General features: G+C 35.5%; 1 protein-coding gene across 1 annotated transcript; it reads right to left on the minus strand.

Moving 5' to 3' along the window:
• Nucleotides 1–217: 217 nt before the first annotated feature.
• Nucleotides 218–11,430, minus strand: si:ch73-234b20.5 (uncharacterized protein LOC449923 homolog). Its single transcript, XM_051684029.1, has 3 exons — nucleotides 11,230–11,430; nucleotides 1,286–1,447; nucleotides 218–1,101 (listed from the first exon to the last, which is right to left on the minus strand). The coding sequence occupies exons 1-3, from the start codon at nucleotides 11,230–11,232 to the stop codon at nucleotides 958–960; spliced, it is 309 nt and encodes a 102-aa protein (XP_051539989.1). The 5' UTR covers nucleotides 11,233–11,430; the 3' UTR covers nucleotides 218–957.
• Nucleotides 11,431–11,773: the final 343 nt, after the last annotated feature.

Here is an 11,773-nt window from a genome sequence, read left to right on the forward strand (position 1 = left end):
TAATGTATGGACTGGCCCCACTTCCATTGTAAGTGTAACACAGATTTTTGTTTTTATTTTTCAATAAAAGTAAACAAAGTAAGAGTTGAAGATATTTTTGTGGTAATCTTATTCCATGAATGCTATCGATTCAGCTGAACTTGTACTGAACCCAGAACATTCCTCTAAATGCTTCATTTACAATCTGATTTACAATATAATTACAGGCCAATCAGTATTTCCACAATAGAACATATTATTTATTTAGGTTAAACATCATCTTGACAAAAACAGTGCTACACATTGCTACATTCAAGAGCATGAATTTAAACTTTAAAAGCAGATATCAACAAAAACATTCCACAATAAACCCAGAGCATGGACTTTGTCAGGTTTATATTCAGTGACATGAGTACAAAGTGATTTTACAGTAGTTTAAAGCTTGAAATTGCATTGCAGGAGTCACATGAGACATTTTCATCAAATTTACAAACTTCCAGCCGTACCGAAGACTCAAAGGCCTACTGGAGGTATGCAACTATGTTACAATTCCCTATATGTTGCCTTGACAGTATATTTTTTATTAAATACAATGACTAAAATAGTTCTGATTCCCCTGGGATGAAAGCGTCAAGTCACAGTGGTTAGTCTCAAACTAAAAGCTAAAAATACATTCTGAAACATTTATTTGAGTATAATTACAATTAATTGTGCTATTTTTTCAGCCCAATCAGTACAAGAAATATCAGATCAAGCATATGTACAAAACCTCTATTGACATACTCTTCACAGATTTATATTTTATATCCTATTAAATGTATAGAACACCAATGAATAGCACTATACACATATATTTATCCAGACCAAAAGTTATTTTATATGTTAAAAAGCCATTCAGTTATCATTTACAAGGATGTAGATGTAATGAACCATTCATATTATTGAATGGGATCATTTGTACAATAACATTGTTTCATATTATGAGGGAATCACACCTGTTGCTAACAGAATGATTAACAAAACAACGGCAAGCACTACCACTCCAATTATAATCATCATCTTAATGTTTTTCCACCACATCTTTCTGGCAACACGTGTGGACGTCTTTTGAAATGAGTCAGCCTGGGTGAGGGCACATAATTACAGAATAATCAGCTGTTATTGTCAAAAAAAAAAATTTTTTATTTCACTGGCATGATCAACTGATTATCATGTTAGATTCACTAGGTATTATAAAATATCAGCAAGAAAATATGTTGGTGTTGCTTTTAAGAAAGTCAGCTCTTCTTGGGTGTCAAAGGCTTACCGTGGCCTGAAGGTCATCAGTTTTGCCGATCAGGTCATCTAACCTCTCTCCTCTCTCCAGTACTTTGTTGATGTTGTCTTTGAGAATCACTTTAACATCATTGACTTGATCCTGAACTTGACTGAGTTTAGTAGGCGCCTGTGCTTCTGTGTTGTAGTTAGCCTACATGAGTTTATAAGCAGATGAGTTAAGAGTCTGGGACAATATAATAACATTCTTATCAAGAGTAAGTTAAGCAAGTAACATTGTAAAGTCTTTGAGATTTAAGCTGTGAAATTGTTATAAAAAAGTCATAAAAGTTTTTGTGTCCAAGGAATACTTCATCCAGAAATGAAAATTCTGTCATTATTTACTAACACTCAGAAATATATTTTAGCCTATTTTTAGGATTTACGCATTTCAATTTCATAACAAAATTCCATAAAATTGAACTGTGTATTGTTTTTTTGTTGTTGTTGTTTTTTTACAAAAATATATTAATGAAACATTAAAAACATTTAGTTTAATTTTATTTTGTTAAAGATTACTCAATTCAATTTGATGGAATTTTATTATCAAATTGAAATGTGTAAATCTTAAAATTAGTTTTTTAGAGTGCACCCACATGTAACACTAACATGCAGTTTCAATATTTCAAAATTACGAAACGGCTATCGAAAGCTTATTTACATGTTAATCGATGCCATCGTTAACAGTTGCGAAGGCGTCGCGTGTATTATTCGAGCACGTGCATCATGCGGCGGCGAAACCACAAAACTTCACCGATGCACCACTTCTCCCCTCCTTTAGGGGCAGTGGTGGCTTGGCGGTTAAGGCTCTGGGTTAATGACTAGATGGTCAGGGGTTCAAGCCCCAACACCGCCACGATGCCACCGTTGGGCCCTTGAGCAAGGCCCTTGACCCCATCTGCTCCAGGGGCGCCGTATCACGGCTGACCCTGCGCTCTGACCACTGCCCCTATGCAAAAACTAGGGGCAGTGGTGGCTTAGCAGCTAAGGCTCTGGGTTACTGATCAGAAGGTTGGGGGTTCAAGCCCCAGCACTGCCAAGTTGCCACTGTTGGGCCCTTGAGCAAGGCCCTTGACCCTATCTGCTCCATGGGTGCTGTATCATGGCTGACCCTGCACTCTGACCCCAGCTTAGCTGGGATATGTGAAAAAAAGAATTTCACTGTATATGTGCAAATGTATAATGTGTGATAAATAAATATAATTATAAATTATTATTATAATTATAATTATTAAATTATGTCGTTCCAAACCCTTAAAAGGATAATTCACCCAAAAATGAGAATTCTCTCATCATTTACTCACCCTCATGCCATCCCAGATGTCTGTGACTTTCTTTCTTCTGCAGAACACAAATTATGATTTTTAGAAGAATATTTCAGCTCTGTTGGTTCATACAATGCAAGTGAATGGGTGCCAAAAATGTTAAGCTCCAAAAAGCACAAAGTCAGCATAAAGTCACTCCAGTGGTTAAATCCATATCTTCAGAGGTGATATGATGGGTGTGGGTGAAATACAGATCTGAAATTTTTGTCACCCAAGAAATATTCTTCTATAAATCTTAATTTGTGTTCAGCAGAAGAAAGAATGTCATACACATCTGGGATGGCATGAGGGTGAGTAAATGATAAGAGAATTTTCACTTTTGGGTGAAAAAATCCTTTAAAGGTGGAGTAAGTGATTCCTGAGAAAGACTGTTGATATTTGAACTCAACAGCCAAACAAACACACCCCTCCCTTCAGTGTTCCTTCAGAAGCTCCACCCCCCAAATTCATGCAAGCGCAACAGTGTCGTGTGGATATTTTCCCATTTACAGAGCCAGGGCTGTGTACAAACACCAGATATTTTTTCAGCGTACACACAGAACGGACAGCTAGCAGACCGTGAAGAGATATTGTAAGTGTATTGGATTAAAATGACTTACTCCACCTATTAGTTATGTAACAAAAAGAACATTTTTTTTTTTTTTTACACAATCTTCACACAGCTTTTTTCCATAACACATGGAAGATCAGTTCATTGTGACCACAGCTGTCAAGCTCTGAAATGGAGCATTAAAGTAAAACATAAAAGTAGACCATGCAGCTCTATTCCAAGTCTTCTGAAGTCATACAATAGCAGCCTGGGGTCTCATGTTGAAACATTGCATAAGTACAAAACTGTTGCGTACCCCTCTTCTCACACTCATGATGGGATTTATAAAAAGTAAACTTGACGTGAAAATGTTCGCACCGCTACGCAAGCTCTACCCTTTGCGTACGCACATTTTTCTGCTGTGTGTGAATCGGCGACTCCAAAATTGCATCGATTTATGATTGCAACAATAAAAATATTGCCATGGGATATGGGTCCGTGTACCTTTTGATAATTAGTTTTCTCGTTTTTGTCTTCAAAACGGAAAAACCAATAAACCGACCTGTGATGAGGAGGAGGGCGGGGTTGGGCCGTGACTACGCACGCCCGGCCCCCAATTGGGCTTATCAGCCGAGGAGAGGGATAAGTGCAGCGGGATGCGGCAGTTCGGGAGAGAGAGAGCCACACGCAGCTGCCGTGTGTGCATTTGTGTTGTATGTCTTTTTGTTTCATTAAATATTATTTTGACCGTTCAGCTGGTTCCCACCTCCTCCTTTCCCATTTTAACCTTGTTACACAACCGTTTACTCGTTTTTCATCTAGAAAGAAATAAGCAAAATTAAGAAAACACTTTATTTTTAATTTTTTTTAAATTTCATATAAGAAATAGAAAAACAGGAATTCAGCTCGATTTCTCATTTTTTCATTCAAGCGCTTAAAATAAGTGTGCAATATTATTATTTGATTTGCACAAGTGGATGGGTGTGACATGCCCATTTCTACTGATTGGTAAAACCTGCAATGTCATCTGTCCTTCCTCATTCCTTTTTTGTTTTTCAGAATAAAAACATTTTCACACGGGACATTGCGAGAGTAAAATCACCTCAAGTTTATCACGTAGCCTACATTGAAGACAGCTTTTTTTTTTACAGTCAATGCGGTGCTCGTGTTACAGTTTCAGGTGCGCAGGTTGCCATGGGTACAGTCAGAAAGGACTGTACCCATTTTATTTTGCCCGACATGTCTATCCGTATACCTTTTTTAAATGTGAAATGTTGGTGGGGAGTAAATTTGTGTCCATATACAGTAGGCTACGTGTTAAGAACAGAATTAACCTTACATTTTTAATGGCTACAAATAGTTTTCATTTTATTTTTAGGATACAACAACTAACCATGAACTGATTGAATAAAATGAAACCCTTATCTATTATGCAGTTGTCTCTCTTTAACACATATGTGTTCAACCATTATGCAATAAAATATTATTCATGGACAGCAAATGTGTTTAAAACTTAATGGAAATTAAGTAATATAATTGTTGTACATGATTAAGGCTCTTTTAGCCACAATTTGATTATGGTTTTTAATATTATTACCCCATTATAACAGCCGATCTTATTAATATTAGGCCTATACTCCATGTAGTTTTGCCTTGGATTTGTGGCTTAATGTAGCCTACCGGCAATGCGATTCTCTAAGACCAGTGTGGATGAATGGGCAACACTTTTAATACACTTTTGGTGTATTACATTTACCTTTTTGATACAAAAAAGTTTAATAAAACAGATGATCAATAAATTAATTACACTAGGGATTCATGCTTTGATTGTGAGGGGGATGTTTTCAGGTTAAAATGCCGACTGACCGACCTACCGACCTACCTACCTAACTAACTAACTAACTAACTAACTAAACACATTTGCTGTCCATAAATGCGTAGTCACGGCCCAGCCCCGCCCTCCTCCTCGTCACAGGTCGGTTTATTGGTTTTTCCGTTTTGAAGACAAAAACGAGAAAACGAATTATCCGAAGGTACACGGATCCGTATCCCTTGGCAATATTTTTATTGTTGCAATTATAAATCGATGCAGTTTTGGAGTCACCGATTCACACACAGCAGAAAAATGTGCGTACGCAAGGGGTAGAGCTTGTGTAGCGGTGCAAACATTTTCATGCCAAGTTTACTTTTTATAAATCCCATCATGAGCGTGAGAAGAGGGGTACGCAACAGTTTTGTACTTATGCAATGTTTCAACATGAGACCCAACATGAGGCTGCTATTGTATGACTTCAGAAGACTTGGAATAGAGCTGCATGGTCTACTTTTATGTTTGAATTTTATGCTCCATTTCGGAGCTTGACAGCTGTGGTCACAATGATCTGATCTTCCATGTGTTTTGGAAAAAAGCTGTGTGAAGATTGTGTAAAAAACTTAAAGGTGGAGTAAGTCATTTTAATCCAATACACTTACAATATCTCTTCACAGTCTGCTAGCTGTCCGTTCTGTGTGTATGCTGTAAAAATATCTGACTTAATAATTATCTATCTATCCATCCATTTATATATTTATTTATTTTTAAATAAACCAAGAAAAATGCATCTGCATGTCAGCGAAAGTAAATCAGGAACAGGGCGCGTTTGGTCAGTGTTGGGGAGTAATGGAATACATGTAACGGGAATACTTATTTAAAATACAAAATATAAGTAACCATATTCCATTACAGTTACAATTTCAATCATTGGTATTTAGAATACAGTTACATTCTAAAAGTATTTTGATTACTGAAGAGATTACTTTGCATTTTACTGTCATTTGTTTCATTTAATATTTAGTCCTTTCAGATGGAAAACATTTATACATATAAATGATGCGATCCAAAGTGCATTTGAACAGCAGTGAAACACTTTCTTATGAAGTGTTACATTCATACGAGCAGACAGAGAAGTAAGTTTGAAGTAAGTTTGGAGCAGAAGAAATAGAAATAAACCTTGTGTAAATTGTCAGCTTTACGCTAAGCTAAAATGCTATTTCTAGCCATTTTACATGCACACGTTACCAGGCACGATCATATTTTTTATCAAGAAAATTCAAATTAGATCATAATTTCTTTTTTTCTAGTAAGACCTTTGATATTAAGGCAAAAATCGTATTCTTGATAATAATTTTTGTATTGTTTTCCTGTAAAAAATATTGAAAAATCCTTAAAACAAGATCAATTTGATTGATCTTGTTTTAGAAACAACGCTGCATAAGATATTTAGGTTTTTCAGAGAATGTATTTTTAAAATGTGTATTTTGTCTTACTGTACTGGCAGAGTTTTTATAGTCAAAACAAGTGAAAAAATCGACCAGTGCTGAAGAAGTAATCCAAAGTATTTAGAATACATTACTGACCTTGAGTAATCTAATGGAATACGTTACAAATGACATTTTACAGCATGTATTCTGTAATCTGTAGTGGAATACATTTCAAAAGTAACCCTCCCAACCCTGCGTTTGGTTGCATTTAATTTCATAAATTCAATGGAATGGCGAGCCGGCTTCAGGTAGGCGGTAAGTGAAGAAATGCGTGTGGCTCGCGCCCCGACAATGACCTTGACACTTGCTGAATAAAGATTGGAAAGAAAAAGGTGTAACAACTAATGAAAAAAAATAGAAAGAGAGAATAAAATAAATAATAATACAGTACAATGAGGGCTGAGCCCCAACCCTAAAAAAAAACATGGGTCCTTTATACTCCTCTGTGTCCTTTATACTCCTCAAAACCATGACGATGTCCTGTGAGGCTTATTCACATTCAATGAACATTTATATTTCCCCTTATGTTTCTCCTGCAATTATTGGTTTGATTTAATTATCATTAATAATAACAACAACAACAACAATAATGACCAAATAACGAAGTCTGTTTACAGCTAGGTCTGTGCACAGCATCCCAATTCATAATTGTCCTTTTAAAAATAAAAAAGCACTGCCACCCCATCCCACGGTGACAAAAGCGAGTTGGTGAGTTGGTTGTCGTATCCAGGTGTCTATTGCTTGATGAGATTGCAATAAACATGCAGCAGTCAGAAGTTTTTCTAAGAAATATTAATGTTCTTCATTAAAATGATTAGAATCTATTGGCAAAAACAATCGACAAACTTTATCTCTGGTGAACTCTTACTCTATAGACGGGGTTGAGTAAACAGATGATGGTGCGCATTGACCAATCAGTGGAAACAAGAGTGTCAGGCCCGACCACATGTGCAAAACAAATATTCAAGTTATAATCATGGTTTATATGCATGGATGAAACATTTTTTTTCTTGTGTTTGGCTTTTTTTTTTTAAATTGAAAAACAAGGAGATACAACATAAATTGTTTTGATGTGATAAAAAGAGATAACCGAAATGTGATTAACTGAACGGTTTACTGGTTATTTTATTTTGAAGACAAAAACGAGAAAACTAATTATCCGAATGTACAATGATATATTCTCTCAAAACAAATACATATCTTATAAAATAATGTTTCTTTATTCCATGCCAAATCCGACATTTGTTCTTACATACACTTTAAGGGTGAAATCTATGCAGTGTTTTATACATGAGGTCCCTGGTCTGGTGAACATTATGTGACCGTGCAACATTTGTGCAAAAACGAAGTTACGTATGTGCTTCATTACACATTTGGCTGCAGTTTCCCAGTGAAATGTCCAGCGGGGGGCGCCAAAAGCGAGTGTAATTTTGTCATAATTAGACGAGGTTTTAAGGTAAATATTAGATGGAGGTTTAAATGAGTAAAACGTAGCTCCCTAATCTAAAACTTTAACCTAAACCTAACCAATAGTGAAATAAAATAAAATGAGAAATGAAAAGCACATTTTCTGAAGCAACCATGTCTTTTTGTGTTGCTCTATGATACTCCATCTCCCGTGTCAGCTTGCGTGCTTGACTGGTTTCGAACCATGGTCTTCTGAGTCCCAAGTCCAACCCTCTATAAAGTGAGCTACCTTGGAATCTAATCATGTTGTTACAAATGTGTAAATGTAGGTGGGTCTGTAATACAAGCATTAAAATGTATTGTTTTTCAAATGATGCACTATAGTAAAAGTGTTTCGATATCATAACATAGTAGTGTGTGAGTAATAGAGTGAAAAATAAGCATTTATAAAGTCATAATCAGCCGTTGTAGTCGTTATTTGTATGAAAGTGAATAAAACGCACAGTTGCTGTAGTGCCTCTAGTGTTCATTTCACCAGGAAACTGCGGCGAAATGTAGAAAACAGCATGGAAAAGTCATTTTGCAAAAATGTAGTTATAGTAACGTTCATTCTATGAGACTAGGTTGCACAAACAATTGCTGTGTGTTGAAGCACAACATAATTTTTGCAGAAAAGACGAATAGGGCTTGGTAAAAAAAAAAAAATTCTGAAAAAATAAATAAATAAATGCCTGAGCGGTACAACACGCTTAAAAATTCAGTGAAAATGGCCGTCTTGATGAGGTATTAATGTAAACAGAGATTTATGTCTAAAGTTAATGTAAACAGCGGGACAAAGAATCAAAATAACGACTGAATTGTAAATGCAGCCTAATAGACCTGCCGCTGTCTATACAGTATGTTGTTCATATTAAACAAACAACAATAACAAGGAAACCACTCACTGCTCTTGGCTGGCTAACTTTAGTAGCTTTAAAAAGCATTAATGTATTACAATCATACAGTAAAGACCAGTAATTTAAGTAGTTGTATGTTCAGAGTTGGGTACAGTCTGATTACAAAGTAATAAGTTACTGTTATCTAATTACTTTTTTATATTCAAAATGCATTACATTTTAAATTATTGCAATCAGATTACTGTTACTGACTTCCGATTAATTTAATGAGTTTTAAGTATGTTGGGCTACACATATTTCTAAAATAATATTATTTATGTAATGTACATTTGGATTATGTTCATATGTACATCTGTTTGTGTTTCTGTGACAGTTGTAGCATGTGCGACAATGAACAAGTCAGAAATATTGACATTATTTTGAATTCGTTATGTGAAAAAGTGTTTTAGAAAGGAACTTAAAACTAAAGTAATTAGTAATGTGATTATTTTTACAAGTGATCAGTAAAGTAATCTAACTACAATTTTAGAGACGTAAACTGTAGTGGATTACATTTTTTTACCCAATACTGTTACATTTCATTACTTTTTCAATTTCTGAATGCTTTCTTGAATACTTGATATGCCCTGTTTTCTTAATTTGTATCTTTGTTCTGTTATTTTTATTTGTTCTATTGTTTGTAATTTGTTTCTTTGTTCTTATTTTATTAACTTTTAACTTGCCTTGAATAATTACAAGAGAACTTGAAAGAACATTTACTCTATTTAGATAGTATTTTGTTGCAGCATCGAAATTGGTGTCGAGAATCGTCCGTCAAATTGCGTTCATAGTATGTAAGCTCAATGGACTAATCAGTTTAAGTTTGAAACCTCTGTTTTCAGCTTCCTAAACTCATTGTTTTCCAAAGTATGCGGTTATGGAAAGCGTTTTCGAAAAATACAATTCTCGGTGTTGGAAGACACAGTTCCAGTGTTGATGAGAGGAGTAAACGTATAGCAAAGTCACTGCGTTCTCAAACAAAAATGATTAAATGTGGACGTGGCCTGAAATAAATTAATTAATCCAAATTAATTGGAACAGAAAATTCCAATCAAAATCGGAATCAGAGCTTGTGAATCGGAATCGAATGGGGAAATCTGTACTGATACTCGGCCAAAAAGATGAATAACGACATCAGTTTTCTGTCCGTTTCTTGCACAAATTGCTCCAGAAGACTTACAAAGTCTTACGGACTACTGTAATGGTAATTTTTCTTTTCTTTCTTTCTTTCTTTTTTTGGGGGGGGTTGGATTTACAGCCCCTGGTCACCATTTACTTTCACTGTATGGAAAAGAACAGAGTCAACATTTGGGCTGGGTATTGCCAGGCACCTCATGATATGTATGTTTTGCAATACACGTCACGATTCTATATATTGTGATGCATAACAATACCATGATTTGATTCGATTGTGATCCACAAGCTTTCAGTTCCAATTCATTTGGGTATATTTCAGTTATATACTGATGTCTGATGAAGAGCATGTAGCTCAAAGCATCACATTTATTACTCTTGGTGAGTTCATTAAATTGATTTGGGGTTAACAGTGTGCCGAATTTGTTGTGTGTTTATATGAAATGAATACACAAATAGCTGAATGTTAATATCGATACAGGGATCTAAAGTATCGACACAATATCGTGAGAAATAGAATTGCGATATATCAATATTTGATTGCATCGACACAGCCTTAGTCTACATCCTGCCTAACATCTCGTTTTGTGTTTCACAGATTCAGAGTAGAAAGAAAGTCATACAGATAACATGAAGGCCTTTGAATGACATAACTAAGGGTTAGTAAATGATGACAGAATTGTAATTTTGGGGTGAACTATTCATCGAAGGTTTGGTGGCAACACAAAACAGAATAAATGTGAATTATAATAATTAAGAGGGCAGATATTTAATATTTATCTAGCACCCATGACTCATACCGTTTACTGATGATCGATGCTTTATCAACATTCAATTTGAAAGTGTTCAGACAGAAAGTCCATATTTGTAAAAGGCACAAATACATTTCATCAAACTAAACCACAGAAGGTAGGATAATATTTTTGGTTAGACAGAATAACCACACAAAAAAAACTTTTTTTCTTTTTTTGTGCTATTTTGCCACCATTTGTCTTCAAATGCAGGCCACGGACTTCCTGACTACCAGTCCAAAGATCTAGATGAAGCCATAACACGTTAAAAAAAAGATGATATCATGATACTATAAAACACTTAAAATGAACTGAATGTGTTAGTTGTGTCATATTTCATATAACATTGCAGTACATGGAACACAACACCTTTATTTCATATAACATTGCAGTACATGGAACACAACACCTTTAAACACTCACATCAACTCAACAGGTTGGACTAACCCTTGAACAAATATCCATTTAAATAAACATTTCACTAACAAACAGCTCAAACTCTCTGGTGTACTTACCATTCTTGTACTTTGTAGAAACTTCCTAAAATCCAAAAAAGTTAGATGTAATTGCTGGTGTTTTTCAAAAGTTCAGCCCAAGATTGTTACCATTTCTTCTAGAGGTTTGATTTGTAGAGGCAACTTCTCATTCCTGTGAGCTTTAACTCTACTTCAAGAGAACAGGATGAAATATTACAGAACTCATTTGCAAACAAAGCTTCCCCTCCCAGTAAGATTGCACATTGACCACAGGCTGACATCACAAGACTTCCGATTGGCTGCTCAGGAGCCTGTCACACTGGCCCAGCCCACTGCCTGTTTTGCAAGACCCTGAGGCAAGGCTGAGCTCTGCTTATGTAGACTAGACCTGGCAAGCCAAAGAGCAGTGTTTCTGATCAGGGTTGTTAACAAACTTAGAGCAAGCATGAAATGAAAAATAAAACTCCTAATAAAAATGGTTAAGCACTTGTTTTTGTTCAAGTGGGGTCAGGTGGCTGGGTTTGGTGGAATTCATGAGTAAATATTGTTTGGGTCATGAGTTTGAGGTCAGTAGTTTCATTAT

This window comes from Myxocyprinus asiaticus, chromosome 42 (genome assembly GCF_019703515.2).
Source record: "Myxocyprinus asiaticus isolate MX2 ecotype Aquarium Trade chromosome 42, UBuf_Myxa_2, whole genome shotgun sequence".
In the NCBI taxonomy this organism is placed as follows: domain Eukaryota; kingdom Metazoa; phylum Chordata; class Actinopteri; order Cypriniformes; family Catostomidae; genus Myxocyprinus; species Myxocyprinus asiaticus.